The sequence below is a fragment of the Bos grunniens genome, chromosome 25 (assembly GCF_055505025.1).
Source record: "Bos grunniens cultivar Pamir isolate PY7600 chromosome 25, Bosgru_T2T1.0, whole genome shotgun sequence".
Taxonomy (NCBI): Eukaryota; Metazoa; Chordata; class Mammalia; order Artiodactyla; family Bovidae; genus Bos; species Bos grunniens.
In genome coordinates this window covers 39,468,764-39,484,163 of record NC_141189.1, presented here as the reverse complement: position 1 = coordinate 39,484,163, position 15,400 = coordinate 39,468,764, and the positions used below count along the sequence as shown (strand labels likewise).

The 15,400-nt window shown below is 53.7% G+C and overlaps 1 protein-coding gene across 12 annotated transcripts; it reads right to left on the bottom strand.

Moving 5' to 3' along the window:
* Window positions 1-1,517: 1,517 nt before the first annotated feature.
* LOC147345511 (uncharacterized) lies at window positions 1,518-10,667 on the bottom strand. 12 transcript variants are annotated; one of them, XR_015154841.1, is made up of 6 exons: window positions 10,022-10,222; window positions 9,340-9,390; window positions 7,660-7,739; window positions 6,717-6,932; window positions 5,251-5,375; window positions 1,518-3,226 (listed from the first exon to the last, which is right to left on the bottom strand). XR_015154841.1 is itself a non-coding variant. In XM_086376021.1 (6 exons), exons 1-6 carry the CDS (start codon window positions 10,374-10,376, stop codon window positions 3,134-3,136), a joined length of 804 nt encoding a protein of 267 aa, XP_086232147.1. In that variant the 5' UTR covers window positions 10,377-10,667; the 3' UTR covers window positions 1,518-3,133. The 12 variants fall into 12 exon arrangements, 1 of the variants encoding a protein (XP_086232147.1); XR_015154842.1 differs by having other exon boundaries at window positions 5,251-5,334; XR_015154838.1 differs by having other exon boundaries at window positions 5,251-5,331.
* Between the last annotated feature and the right edge of the window lie 4,733 nt (window positions 10,668-15,400).

Sequence of the window (15,400 nt, the reverse complement as noted above, 5' to 3'; positions counted from 1 at the left end):
TGGCCAAAAAGGAAAAAAAAAAAATGAGACAATCATACATCCCCTTCCAGCTACACTCTTGACTGCAAAGCTCCCTAAAGTGGCTGTCTATGCCCACTTTCTCATCCTGCTCACTCCATCCGAAGCCAGGACTCCATGAAAACTGCTCTCACTGGTGACTCCAAGGAGCTCTGTTTCCTGTCTTCACTGTATCTGACTTTTTTTTTTTCAGTTCCTGTTCAGGGATCGAACCCGGGCCCCCTGCAATGGAAGCAAGGAATCCTAACTATTGAACCACCAGGGAAGTCCCTAAATGACCTTCTTGAAGCTCTTTTCTGCTTAGCATCTGAGATATCCCGGGGCCATAGTCTTCAGACCTCATCTCTGTCTACACACACTCCTCACTCTTTGGACCACAGGGTTTCCAGAAAGCACTTGAGGCCATGCAGTGTGACTCAGAATCTAGGAGGTTCTGCCCCAACCCCAGCTCCTGGTGTTATCAGGGTGACCGCAGTCAAGTTCCTTAACCTGAATCAGCTTCCTGGTCTGTAAAACAGAAGCCCTATAGTACCTAGCTTGCAGGCTGACTGTCACAAGAAGTCACTGGCACACCTGGCTTGTCATAGCATTAATAAGCGGTATTTCCTGGTATCACTGGGTTGCCATGGGTGACAGTGGCCAGAGGTAGCTGGCCAGGGAGAACAGGGGAGGGACAGAGGAGGGGCCCAGCTTTCCCTTTCCCCTGCTCAAACTTGTCATGGTAATGAGACTTCCCTGGCAGTTCAGTGGTTAAAACTCTGCACTTTCAATGCAGGGGGTACGGACTCAATCCCTGATTGGGGAACTAAGACCCCATATGCTTTGTGGCACAGCCAAAAAAAAAAAAAACTTGTCACAGTGAAAGGAAGCAAGCATGTTGCAAGTTTCTTTTCTGTTGATCATGGTGCTCACCCGCTTTATAGTAAAGACACTCACAGGTAGGATCTGATGTGAAAACTGGCCTGCAGACAGTTTGCCCTTTAAAAGGGAAGTCCCTGTGAAGACTGTCATCAAATAACTGCCAGTGGACAATTGGTGTTAGAAATGCAGAAGATCAGAAATGCAGATTACAGAGCTGACAGACAGCCGGCCCACCTGCAGCAGGGCTCTGGGGCTGGAGACCCTGGGGCAGACAATGCTTTGGAGAACAGGAGAGGGGACCGGACTGACTCAGCCTAGGGGAAAGAACCAGGGGCCACAGTGTGGCCTAGGACACCGCAGAACCCCTGCCCTCCTTCCTCTATGTTGTCAAACCCAAGCCCAATCAGCCCACTTCCCCCCATTCCCCTTTGCTGCCTATCCCCCAGCCCCACTCCCAGATTCCAGGTAGGAAGAGTGATGAGCAACAGGCTCTTTTGATGACTGGATACAGAAGCCATGGTCTATTCACCCAGTGAAGAATTGCTCAGCATGTAAAGGGATGAAGTACTGATACATGGCACAAGGTGGATGAACTTTGACAACGTGACGACCAGTGAGAGAAGCCAGACATAAAAGGCTGCATATCGTAGGATTTCATTTCTATGAAGTGCCCGGAATAGGCAAATCCACAGAGGTAGAAAGTGGATTAGTGGTTGCCAGGGAATGAGGCAGAGACATTACTTTGTCAACAAAGGTCTATATAGTCAAGGCTATGGTTTTTCCAGTGGTCATGTATGGATGTGAGAGTTGGACTATAAAGAAAGCTGAGTGCCAAAGAATTGATGCTTTTGAACTGTGGTGTTGGGGAAGACTCTTGAGAGTCCCTTGGACTGCAAGGAGATCCAACCAGTCCATCCTAAAGGAAATCAGTCCTGAATATCCATAGGAAAGACTGATGTTGAAGCTGAAACTCCAAAACTTTGGCCACCTGATGTGAAGAACTGACTCATTTGAAAAGACCCTGATGCTGGGAAAGATTGAAGGCAGGAGGAGAAGGGTATGACAGAGGATGAGATGGTTGGATGTCATCGCCGACTCAAACATGAATTTGAGTTAACTCTGGGAGTTGGTGATGGACAGGGAGGCCTGGCATGCTGCAGTCCATGGGGTCGAAAAGAGTCAGACACGACTGAGCGACTGAACTGAACTGAACTGAACTGAAGGGAATGAGGGGGAGTCAGGGGGAAATGGAGGGTGGGTGCTAGGGTACAGAGTTTCTTTGGGGGGAGTGATAAAATCTTCTCAATCGATTGTGGTGATGGTTACAAAACTGGTTGTATTAAAAAAAAACCCACTTAATTTTACACTTTAGATGGGTGAATTATATATAATAAAGCTATTAAATTAAACAGCTGTATTTCTTTAAAAAAATAGCTTTGTTGACCCTTAAGGTTTCCAGAAGTCCCAGGAGCCCCAGAAACCTCAGGGATCTCCTAAAGCAAAGGGTTCCAGAGCATCTTTCTTCAGCCACAGTGGGATGTGACTGCCCTCAAGGTGCCATCAGTGCTACCCTTTCCAGAACACACTTGCCCTCCTCTGAGGCTGGTTGTAAGCTCAGGCAAGAGACGTGAGCCCTAAGACCATGGATTTAAACTGCAGCCAGGAGGGCAGGAGGGGGGACCATCAGCACAGAGGCTGTGGCAGGTTTCCACTTTACAGAGCGCCCGAGGAGCAGGGGATGGGTTTTTCTCAGTTTTAAACTTTTATCCTACATTTGCATCTAGAATACTGTTCTCCTCTTTGGAATGATGATGGACTTATTCCCTGTTGCCACATAAGATTTCCATCAATGTATTGGCTTGAAATGGAGAAGGCGATGGTACCCCACTCCAGTACTCTTGCCTGGAAAATCCCATGGATGGAGGAGCCTGGTAGGCTGCAGTCCATGGGGCCACGAAGAGTCTGACATGACTGAGCAACTTCACTTTCACTTTTCGCTTTCATGCATTGGAGAAGGAAATGGCAACCCACTCCAGTGTTCTCGCCTGGAGAATCCCAGGGACGGAGGAGCCTGGTGGGCTGCCGTCTACGGGGTGGCAGAGTTGGACACGAACAGTACCATTTATCATTGCCAGACGTGGCATGGCTGGGCTCTCAGCTCAAAGTTCTGCCGAGTGAAACTGAGGCATTGGCAGGGCTACAATCTCATCAGGGCCTTGGATGGTTTTCCAAACTCACTGGTTGTCAGCAGGATTCAGTTCCTGCGGCTGTAGGACTGAGGTCCCGTCGTCGTGGGCTGTCGGCTCCTGTAGACCATCCTCAAGCCCTTATCCTGTGGTCCCTCCATCTGAGGAACAGAGAGGGTCCCACACATCAATTCCCTCTCTGGCTTTGAATCTCTCTAATCTCCTCCTCCACAAGCAGCTGGAGAAAATCTTTTTTTTTTTTAAATGGCTTTGAGTGATTAGGTCAGGCCCACTTGGATAACCTATCTCTTAGGCAGCTTATAACCTAATCACGGGAGTGATGCCAGGGTCACAGGTTCCACCCACACCCAATGTAGGGAGTTCACGAGAACAAAAGTCATTGGGGGGGTCATAGAAGAATTCTGCTGCCACAGAGGGGAGACCATGAAGGAGGTACAGAGAAAGTTAAGGAACTTCCCTCAGGAAGTACAGAGAATTGGAGATGGAGCCTGAAGCAGAAACGGGGGCCCCAACCCTAATCTGAAGCTTTATCCTCTACACAAACGTGAGAGAAGCAGCAGGTGGATGGACAAGATGGCCTTTCGGGCTCCGGCTGATGTTTCAGGCCCCAGCATGCTCACGTGCACACGGGGAATCCCGGCCTTCTTGGGGTTGAGGGGTGTAGATACCAGCTATGGGAGCAGGGATGAGACCCCATAGAAGCATAAAGCCCTTGCCTGGGAGATGATCCTAAATGCTCCCAGGAAGGCAGAATGGGGGTCAGACGCCTCTGTTGGGGTTTGGAGCAAACCGCAATACCCGCCAATGCCCTTTCCTACCCTAACCACAGGGAGAGTCCTGGGCCAATAAGACGGGGGTCCCCCAACCACTAGGGGGCGACCAGCACACACAATGTTTTTTGTCCAGGCTCACCCTGAGTACATCTGGGAAATCCAACTACACATACCAGGGTGGAAGCTCTGACCACCCAGCTTCCCACACCCCCAGGGCCTCAAACCCCCAGCCACCAGACCCCGATCTCCAGATGCCAGCTTCCTTCTAACAGGCTGATCTGATTCACTTTGCTCACAAGTGAGCCCTTGACAAGGGGGCTGGAGCCCACCTGTGACATGTCCCCTGTCCCCTCTCTCTGGTCCCACCCTCGCACTCCGTGTTTCCAGGCCCGACACTGCAGCCCATGGTGGGGAGCCTCCTGGCTTCTCTTCTCTTCCTCCAGCAGCTCGCCCTGTCCAGGCTCCCCCACTCCCCAACCCTGGGAAATGTTCCTCTGCTGCTTTGCAACATGTCGACTAGGAGGAGCCAGGTTGTCTGCTTCGATTGGGTGCATCCCCATTATAAAAACTCAGTGAATGGCCATCCTGGCTGGACTTTCCATTTTAGACAGCAATGGTTGGCTGACCACTTCCTCAGTTGGTTGTAAGCCGCCAGGGCAGTTACAACAATCCCACCAGGAGCCTGGGTCTCAGCCCAGCAGTAAAGGGGACCAGGGGTGCAGGCGGAGGGGAGGACGGGGCCTCTGGGCCTCCAGTCAATATAAAGGAGGCTAAGTCGGTTAAGGCACCAAGGGAACTGTGGCCGGAGGGGACAAAGGGTCAGCAGAGGCGCCACAGGAAACCGGGAAGGAGCATTTGGGGTTCAAAAGGAAAGCAGGAAGCAGGAGAATCAGGGAGGAGGGCTAGAGGGGTGCTGCTGAGCTCAAGAGGCTGTCCAGTCTCCCTCTGGGCTGCAGGCTTTCCTCTGAAGGAGACAGGGATGGGGAGAGAAGGCAGGACGTCCAGCCCCATCTGAGGATGGGACAGGACGGGCCAGGGGAGGGACGGATGCCTGCTCTGATGAGAAAGCAGACCTGGGTGGGCTTCGAGGGGAAGCTGATGGGAAACGGGAGGAGCTCTCCCTGGGGAGGGGGGCTCAGCCTGCCAGGAGGCCCCTGTGTATATGGGCACGAGAAGTCTGGGCCGCACGTGTGCCTGACACCTGCTGCTCTGGCGGCTTTACCTGCATCCCCCATTTCATCCTCACTATGGACCCCCAATCCTGTTATTCCCCGGGGACTTGCCAGGGTCACCTGGCCAGTCTGTACCAGTGCCTGGCTCCCTTCAGGCTCCTCTCAGCGACCTGGCTGTGATCGTCCCCAGAATAGCCATCAGGCTGAGAACTCACTCACCTGGTCCCAGGGGTCCAGCCCTGCCCAGGTAAGGCCAGGTGCAAGAGGGCAGCTGAAGGATGTGTAGGGCGAGAACCCCATCTGCTGAAACAAGGCCAGGTTCACGGTGATATAGAACCCACGTGCTGTGGATGAGAGTCAGGGCCAGACAGCCAAGGGAAGGAGCAACTCAAAGGGTCAGGGAGGGCTTTGGCTTCAAGTCTGGGCGGACAGGGAGAAAGAGGGCGAGCAAGCTCCCTGGAGGGGAAGCTGGCTGGAGTGAAGGAAGGTTTCCCGGTGGCGGTCTCCTCCCTCGGCCTCTCCAGACCATGCGCCCACGTGCAGCCGCACTGCTCCCACCAGCACACTGGGGGTTAACGTCTGTCTGGTGCAGTGACCACAGCGGCAGGCTGTGATGCCAGTAATGCAGAAGCTGAAATTTGAGAAGCAGAGGGGAGAGGGGCAGGGCTGGGAAAGGCTTGGCAGCAGAGAGGAGAGAGGGTTTCCCTGGCAGGATCTGCAGCTCCGCTCCAGCGGCCAGAAAAGACCCTCCCTCCGCCCCCATCCCCTCTCTTCATCACCGCCCCTCTGCCTTAGGCTGTGGGCTGTGGCACCCACTCAAGGTGGTCCACGGTGGGCCAGCGTCCGAGCCCTTGGGCCACGGGGCTGCAGATCCGGGCTGCGGATCTGGGGAAGGCTGGAGGGCGTGCCCAGGCGGCCAGTGGAGAATGCGTGAGGCCCTGCCCGGCACTGCCGGAAGCGCTGGGTGGGGAGCAGGCCGAGGGCAGAGTAGGGAGGAGGAGGACAGGAGGTCCCCAGGCGCCCGACCTCAGAGGCCTGGCCTTGACTCCCCACTCCTCGAACAGGACTGAGTCATGGGAGACACATGAAGCTCCCTGCCCCCTCCCCGGCCCACTGCCAGCCTGCCTCTGCCCTGAGGACCGACCTCGAGTTCTTCCCAGGCCTGTGCGAGGTGCTGGGGACAGCGCGAGCTGCTCATCTCCCTGCCCTTAGTCAGTCCCACAGAGTTTCGGCGGGTCTATTATTGTGACCCCCATCACAGATGAGCAGATGGAAGCTCAGAGAAGCTCAGGAACGTGCCCGAAGCCACACAGCCAGAGTGGCAAAGCTGACTCAAACCTGGGATATCTGACAGCAGTTACCCACCATGCCACGCTCCTGGGAAGGAGAAAGGAACAAAGCCCACCAGAAGGTGACCCAGGGCTGCATGCCAAATCCAAGAAAGCAAGAGATGTAAGGCAGCCCGGGAACCCCAGGAAAGAGGCTGCAGGTGAATGAAAAGGGCAGCAATGTTTGGGGCTTGTACTCCCCGAGGTGGTGCAAATGGCATCTGGAGGGAGCAGGGCCGGGTCTGGTCCAGCCTGGATCCATGGATGATGATGCTATGGCCACAGGGACCTCTTGTAACCCCCTAACGCACATCCCTTGGAGCCGCTGGATCACCACTGAGCAGGTGACCCACTCACCTTGACAGATCACAGAGGACTTCTGGGACTTCAGGTGTGCATGGTCCTTGTTTGAAGAGTCAGCAACATCTACTGTGCAGTAACAGTGGGCAAAGCTCTGCTAAATACAGGCAGAAACACCGGGGTCTGTTGACCAGGAGGCAGGAGGGTCCTGGCTCCATGGCTTCCAGCCGTGACGTGACCTTGGCTCACCTCTCTGAGCCTCAGCTTCCTCACCTGCCAGAGGGGGATCGTGTCAGCACTGAAACAGAGGGCTGCTTTGAGGATTAAATGAGGTGTTTGTCAAAAAAACACTTAGACTGGAAAAACCTCATCTTTACAAAAATGTGTACATGCATGTTCCTAGCAGCATTATTCACGAAAAGTGGAAACAACCTGAATGTCCTCTGATGGACAGATGGATAAACCGATGCTGATCCATTCAGACAGTGGAATATTATTCACCCATAAAAAGGGAATGAGGTGGATGAACCTTGAAAACACGGTGCTCAGTGAAAGAAGCTAGATACAAAGGACCACATATTATAGGACTCTGCTTATATGAAATGTCCAAAACAGGCAAATCTGTAGAGTCAGAAAGCAGACTAATGATTGCCAGTGGTTGGGGGTGGGGAAGGAGAGGAATGGGGAGTGACTGCTAATGCATTCAGGGTTCTGTTTTGTTTTAAATCAATGTAGGGGCGGGTTGTGCCATGCAGCTAGCAGGATTTTAGTTCCCAAACCAGAGACCGACCCCAGGCTCTGTGCAGTGAAAGCACAGAGCCCCAATCACCGGACCACCAGAAAATTCCCAAAATCAATAAAAAAAAAACAAACCAAAAAACTAGTTTTAAGTTCACAGCAGTATTGAGCAAAGATTCAGAGACTTTCCACTTACTCCCTGCCCCAACATGTGCAAAGCCTCCCCCATGATCAATCCCCACACGAATGGTACACATCTTACAGTTGATGAATCTGCTGGGCTTCCTTTGGGGGGATGATAAAAATGTTCTGGAATTAGATGCTGGAGACGGATGCACAACTCTGTGAATACATTAAAATCCACTGGATTGTAAATTTTATTTTTTATGTGTACAAACTGCTTTATTTATTTATTTCAGCTGTGCTGGGTTTTGTTGCTGTGCAGGCTTTTCTGTAGTTGCAGGGGGTGGGCTACTCTCTAATTGCAGCGTGCGGGCTTCTCATCACAGTGGCTTCTCTTATTGCGGAGCACAGGCTCTAGGTACACACAGGTTCAGTAGCTGCAACTTGCTGGCTCTTAGGGAACGAGGGCTTCAGTAGTTGCGGCCCAGTTGCTCCATGGCATGTGGAATCTTCCTGGACCAGGGATCGAATCTGTGTCCCCTGCATTAGCAGGTGGATTCTTTATCCACTGTGCCACCAGGGAAGTCCTGGATTGTCCATCTTAAAGGGGTGACTTTTAAGGTATGTGAATTATACCTCAGTTTTTAAAAAGCACTTAGTAAGAGCTCAGAAAACGTAGCTTTCGTTACTATGTCCTTCAACTTCAGAGAGTCTGTCGTCTAATGAAAGAGACAGATGAACATGTTGAAAAATCTTAGAGAAGAGAGCCAGGCAGCGTGGTCCCAGCAGTCTGGGATGCCCGTCCTAGAGTCAGGCTCAGGGCACGTAGGATGTGGACAAGGGATGGATGCAGGAGCCCCTCATCGCCGAGGGGGCTGATGTGGTGATAAGCTCCACACAGGAGTACCAAGCCCACCATGTCCAGAGGAGAATAACCGTGAGTGCAGGAGGCTGGCAGGGATCTGAAGAGGTAGCATTTGGACTCAAGTCCTTAAGTCGGAGGATGTGGGTGGTTTGGTGGGGATGAGCAGACGCCCAGATGTGTTGCGTCCCAGAGGGATGCTGGGAGGCAGGGCTGGCAGAAGTGGAGGGTGCTGAACCCAGGGTGGGGTGGGGTGGGGGCACACTCCGTGGAGCACGTCCTGTGCCCCAGCAGATTCTGGGAGGGGCTGCACTTCACAAATAGCTGCAAAAAGCTTACAGGAGGCCGGCCCTCCACCCTCCCAGAACCTCCAGGTTTCTCTTGAAGCCTCCAAGAGGTTCCGACCACTCTGGGCACCGGGTTTCCTCTTCTGAGGAGCCCCGGGCCTGGGTTCCCCTTCTGAGCCACCCCCTCCCCCAGGTCCCCGGGTTCCAGGAGAGACAGGATAGGAGACGGGTGAGCCTGGGTCCCTCCCTTCACACACACACACACACACACACACACACACACCCCACCCCACCCCGGTCAAATGACCAGGCAGGCTTATGCTGCACAGGGAGGGACAGACCGTCATTCCCAGGAGTGATCCTGGGCCCCTCCTCCAGCCCTGGTGGAGCTGAGGGCACACGGAAGAGACTCCCAGGGGCAGGCCTGAGCCTGCAGGCCTGCAGGTGATGCCCACCCACTTTCCCCCCCAGCCCTTTCCTGTCCCTCCTGCCTCCACCCTCTGCCCGCTGTAGTCCCTAACCCAGGGAGAAGCCAGACAGTACAAAATTCCTTGGAGAACAGAAAGGAGCCTGCATGCTCACTCCCACATACACACACACATGCACACACCATTCTTTCAGCCCACAGGGCAGATCACAGAGCACCTAGATTCAGGACAGAGAAACGCACCAAGGTCACTTAGCTCTGTGTCTTCTCCGGGCCAGACAGGTGCCAGAGGATCTGCAGGCATGGTCTCAGTCAATCCCAAAAAGAATCCCATGAGATTTCATAGATGAAGAAAATGAGCTTTTGAGAGCTTAGGGAATCTAGCCAGTGGGACACCCCAGTAGGTGAGGGTCATAAGGCCGAGTGCATTGCCTGGCAGAAGTGCCAGATGCCAGTCCTGTGGAGGCAGCTCACAGAGTGGCTGCTGCCCATCCTCTGGCACTGGCTGCTTTGGGGGACCACCCCCAAATCCCACCTTCTTTGTGTGGCTCTCGGGGTGTCAGCCATGCACTGGAGTGAGCTCCTGACCCGGACCTGTCCCATCCAAATGTCCAACATGAGCTGGGCCCAGCTGAGCCAACGAGGGGCAAGCCGAGGGTCTCGCTGGAGCCCCAGGGAGAGGCAAGCTGGGAGTTCGCAGGCCTTGGGGAGTGACGGCCTGAGTGAAGCCACACCAGACACTGGGCCAGGAGATGCAAGCCCGTGTCCCAAGGCCACTGACAGCAGGGACGAGCTAGGCCCTCAGCCTTTGCAGTTACATCAGCTCTTAAGCAACTGGTCTTTGAAGGAGGGCCCCAGGCTGTCCTGCCCCCTTAGGGGCTCTGGTGGCTGAAGGGCTGGGACAAGGCTGGGGACGGGGCCTCACCTCTCTCCCAGAATCCTGGGTGGGGAAGCGTGGGACCCTGGCAGCCTCTTCCTCCTTGGCTCCCTTGCTCACTTTGACCTTCAAAGCTGACATCTGCCTGCAAGACTCCATCTCTCCTCCTGGAATCCAGCCTCCAGATGTCGGATCCGAGTCGGTGGCGGCGGCCGGCGGCAGCAGTGGCTGCCTGCCTCCCCCCAGAGTGAATCAGCCACATTCCAAAGGTGCGAACACAGACGCCACGCCCTCGGCAGCCTAGGGCTGCAGACTTCCTCCCCAGGCCTGCCCGGCCCCTGCTCCCCTCCCTGCCTGCCTCTTCCCAGCCAAACCGGGCTTTGGGCTTCCTTTCCAGAGACATTCTCCTGGAACTGGAACAGAGAAAAAGCAAGCCACTGGGGCTGGGAGGCACCCCGACCCGCCCTGCTGGCTCTCTCCCCTGCAGGGAGTGTGGACCCCAGCCCGGCGCCCCGGCTGTTATCAGTACTTGCTGTTCATGCACGCTGCAGGAATTTACTGAGCACCTACTATGGGGCAAGCAAGAAGCAAGCCCCTGACTGGCCGGAACCAGACCCAGCAAGAGTCAGAATCAGCTCCACAGACAGACAACAATTCCAAGTGCAGGAAGAACTCTTAAAGAAAGAAAGAAGAGGCTGAGACAGAGGACAAGTAACAAAGGGAGGGTCTCTCTCGGGAGTCACGTGTAAGCTGAGGTCTGAAGGATGAACGGAAACCTTATCTACAGTCACTTCTCTGTGTCCCGAGAACTACAGCAAAGCAACCCCAAAGAATGTCTCTCGATTCCTCAGAAAGTTTTTGAGTTCTTGTGTTCGTGCCTTCTGTCAGCATTGATGCAGGGAAGTCTGGCTAATTTTTCTGATTTCTTTTTGACCATGTTGTGTGGCATGTGGGATCTTAGTTTCCCAACCAGGGAGCAAACTTGAGTCCCCGGCACTGGAAACGCAGTGTTAACCACTGTCCCCCCAGCGAAGGCTCCTGGCTAGTATTTTTTTTTTTTAATAAAAGCTTTATTGCAATATAAGTCACATAGTATATAACTTACCATTTTAATGTATACAATTCAGTGATTCTTCAGTATTTCAATGTGGTACAACCCTCACCACAATCCATTTTAGAATATTTTCATCACCCTCAAAGAAACCCTGCCCTGCTTACCACTTACCCATGCCACCCTAGCCCCTGCCCCAAGCCTCTGGCAACCACTCACCTATTAACTATCTATGGATTGGCCTATTCTGAACATTTCAGAGCAAAGGAATCATACAGTATGTGGTCTTTTGTGTCTGGCTTCTTTTGCTGAAAGAAGTGATATCATTCATCCACATGGTAGCCTGTGTCAGTACTTCAGTCTTTTTCCTGGCTGAGTAATATTCCAGTTGGTTTATCCATTCATCCACTGATGGACCTTCGGTCTGTTTCTACCTTTTGACTGTTGTGAATAACGCTGCTGTGAACATCTGTGTACAGGTTTTTCGTGGACATGTGTTTTCTCTTGGGGGCACACCTGGGAGTGAAGTCGCCAGGTCAAATGTGACTCTATCCTGAGGAACTGCCAGTGGCCGAACCACCTGATACGCCCAACGTGCCCACTAGCAGTGGGAGAACATTCCAATTCCTCCCTCTCTTCCTCACCACTTGCTGTTGCCCCTCCTTTTTTGTGACCGCCATCTGCTGGGTGAAGTGGTACCCCAATGGGGTACCGAGCTGCATCCCCATTCGTGACTGCACTGTCCCACTCCCTGAGGATTCCAGTGTTTCCAAGCCCTACAACAGGTCCTGCTGTGATCCTCCTCCTCCTTCACAAGGGTCAAACCCTAATCCAGTCCAGCGCCTGCAGACCTTCAGGTATGAGGAGCAGTGGAGAGGAGAGACAGGCATCCTGGTCTGTGCCTCCAAGGAAGCGAGTGTGCAAGAGGAGCCTGGGCAATTGCCTCCAGGAGTTCCTGCAGGAACTGAGGCCTTCCTCTCTGCACAGAGTGGGGTTTCACCTGTTCCTTCACGCCACGGCCCTGGATAGTAGGCACACCATAAATAACTGCCGAATGGGTGAATGAATGAACAGAAGATGAAGAAACAGAACCCAGAGTCAGGATTGGCGGTTAGAAGCTAAGGCTCTGGGGTGAACTGGATTCCACTGAAGCCCACCTCTGCTGCTTTACAGCTGCGTGCCCAACTTCCTGGCTTCTTTGAGCCTCCCTCGCCATCTACAAATTGGGCCTGACAGTGACTTTCTACCTGACAGCATTTTTTTTTAAGATTTATTTTTTTATTTTTGGTTGCATGGGGCTTTGCTGCAGCACAGGCTTGGCTACTCTCCAGCTGCCGCGTGTGGGTGTCTCACTGCGGCGGCTTCTCTCATTGCGGAGCACAGGTTCCAGGTGCACTCGGGCTCAGCAGTTGTGGTGCATGGGCTTAGTTGCCCTGCAGCACGTGGGATCTTCCCAGACCAAGGATTAAACCTGAGTCTCCTGCATTGGCAGGCAGACTGTTAACCACTGGACTAGCAACGAAGTCTCTGACAGCATGGTTTTGAGGATTAAATGCACCAAGCAGTGTTTAAATTAAATTAAATGTGCCAAGGAATTCTAGACACCAGGTCACATATCATCAACCCTCACAAGTGCTTTGTGAGATAAGACTGTTGTTATTAATACCTGCTTTGCCATTATAGACAAGGAAATGGGGATTTGGGGGGCTCAAGAAATCTGTCCAGGCTAAAGGCCAGGAAGGGCAAAGCCAGGATCTGAACGAAGACCCCAACTCCAGGCAGGGGCACTGACTCAGTGCCACGTGGCCCCTGACACAGATGGGGAAAAGCCAGGCAGCCTCCAAGTAGTCCAGTTCAGCTGACACCCCTGGGCTGAGTCAAGCTCTCAGAAAGTGAGGGGGCCACTGGGGAGTTCAAAGGCCCCTAACTGCAGTGGCCAGATGAAGGGACTTAAGAGATGTGTGATGGGGGGTGGGGGGCGGGAATAAAAGAAAAGGTATTAATACAAAGAGACCCCTAGCCTGGGACACCAGGACAGACACCCGTGTGGTGGGTGGAGGTGTGTGTGCACTCAGGGGTCTGGAAGGTGAGAGGGCCCTATGACTTTTAACAGGGAAAGCAGAAATAAGTCAGAAGTTTCCAGCAGGAAGCCTGGCTACTGGGATGGGCACTCTTTCCTGTCAGGGGTACAGCTTGGAAGGAGGATCGAGGAATCCACGGTGGGTGGACCCCCCTCAGAGTGACAGGTGTGGCCAGACTCCCCTCAAGTCAGAGCCTGTATCGAAGAGCTCCATGGGGTTAGCCGAGGGGAGATATCAAGCTCGCCCCTGAAAACGTCGGGCTGATATACCTCAGAAGCTGGGTAGTATTGGGGGGACTCTCCTGAATAGAGATGGGGTTCCTCTCTCACTTTAAGAAAAATCCATTTATTTATTTGGCTGCGCTGGGTCTTAGTTGCAGCAAGAGAAATCTTCCTTAGGGCATATAGGCTCCTTTAGTCACAGCACATGGGACCTAGTTCCCCAACCAGGGACTGAACCCAGACCCCTTTAACTGGGAGCACAGAGTTTTAGCCACTGAACAGCCAGGGAAATCCCTCCCCCTCACTTTTGCCTCTTTACCTGAGGAAAGGCATCAGACAGAAAAGGACCAAGGAGGGGATCCTAGGGAATACCCAGTTTTAGGGGCCCACAGGCAGGCAGGCAGTGCAGACCCCGGAGGGCTTAGGGAAGGACAGCTGGGAGGAGGTCTGCCCAGGGGGAAGGCTCAGGACAGCCCGGCGGTAAGCGGCTCAGCGGTCATCGGGTGATGGGGCAGCCTGCTCTTTGGGGGAAACGGCCGGGGATGGATCAAAGCAGAGCTATCACTTGAGACGCCATCATTTATTTTAAACAGGGAAGAAGCTCAGCTGATGACAGCACCCCCAACGGAGAGTGGAATGCACTTAAATCCAGTCGTGGAAAACATTAACACACACAGCAGGCTCTGGATCTGCTAGAAGGCTCCAGAAGGGGTTTCTCACGGCTGCCTGGCTGGGAGGTCCAGGACAGTGGTTTTCCAGGTTTCAGAGGACCACATGCATCTTAACTGCTTGGGAGCTTGTTAGAAATGTGTATCCCTGGGCCCCGCCCTCAGTAAGTCTCTCAGTTTGAGAACCACTGGGGCTGTAAGGCTCAGAAGCTCTCCAGCTCAGTAGGCGACAGACAACACAGAGACTGATCTGAGGGGACCAGCTCTCAGCTCGTTCGGGCATTCTCTCCAGGTTCATCCCTGTGACTTGCAGGACTCAAATGTGACACCTCAGACCTCTCCCCCTCCACCCGGACACTCCCACACTCTCAGCCTACCTGGTCAGCGGCCAGAGCTCCAGCCGCCCCCTCAGTTCAAGGCCAGGGTGTACGGAAGGTTCCAGGAGCCCAGGTAGGATGAGTCATTCTCCTGGGGAAGCCCTCTGCCTGGCGGGTGCCCCCAGGGTGCCTCTGGCCCCACCTGCAGCACTCCCACCCTGAGAAGGGACTGACCTATCTGACTGTGTGGCTGAGAAGAAAGAAGAGCAGCAAGTGTCTCCATCCCCTTTGGTCATTTTCCCCTCTGCCATCCCTACAACTCCACAGAGTATATGTGTGTGTGTGGGGCAGGCGGCGGGGGTGGGAGGGTGTCTCCAGGACAAACACGAAATATATCTCCTCTACAGGGTGAATCAGCTCCCTGAGGGGCAGGGCTCTGGAGTCAAATGATTTGGACTAGGATCCCACCTCTGGTCCTTTAAAAAAACAAAATTATTTGGCTACATTGGGTCTTAGTTGGGGTACACGGGACCTTCAATCTTTGTTGCAGCATGCGAGATCTTTGGTTGTGGTATTTCAACTCTTAGTTGCAGCATGTGGCATCTAGTTCCCTGACCAGGATCAAACCTGGGGCCCTGGACTGGGAGCCAGGAGTCTTGGCCACTAGACCACTAAGGAAGTCCCCTCTGCTCCTTGACAGCTGTGCACGCTCAGGCCAACCACTTAACCTCTCTGAGCATCTACCAAATGGGCCTGATGGTAAGTTCCACTGTGGTCCTGCACCACCAGGACTGTGCTCCAACACAGAGGAATGGGGCACATGCCGAATCCTCCCAGTGCCACATTTCACACCATGGCCCAGAGGCCGAGGCTGGAGTCTGTGCCAGGCTAGAGGAGGGGCAAAGCTGAAGACTCACCCCCTTTGCCCTGTTAGAAACTCAGGATCAGAGGCATAAGCAAATCTTCACAGGAGATTGCCCCTTCCCACAGCAGAGAGCAGTCAGCGTGGCCAGCCAAGCCCAGAGAGGAAGCACTGAGGCCCTTTCCCTCTGGTCTGCTGCTGCTGCTGCTGCTAAGTCGCTTAAGTCG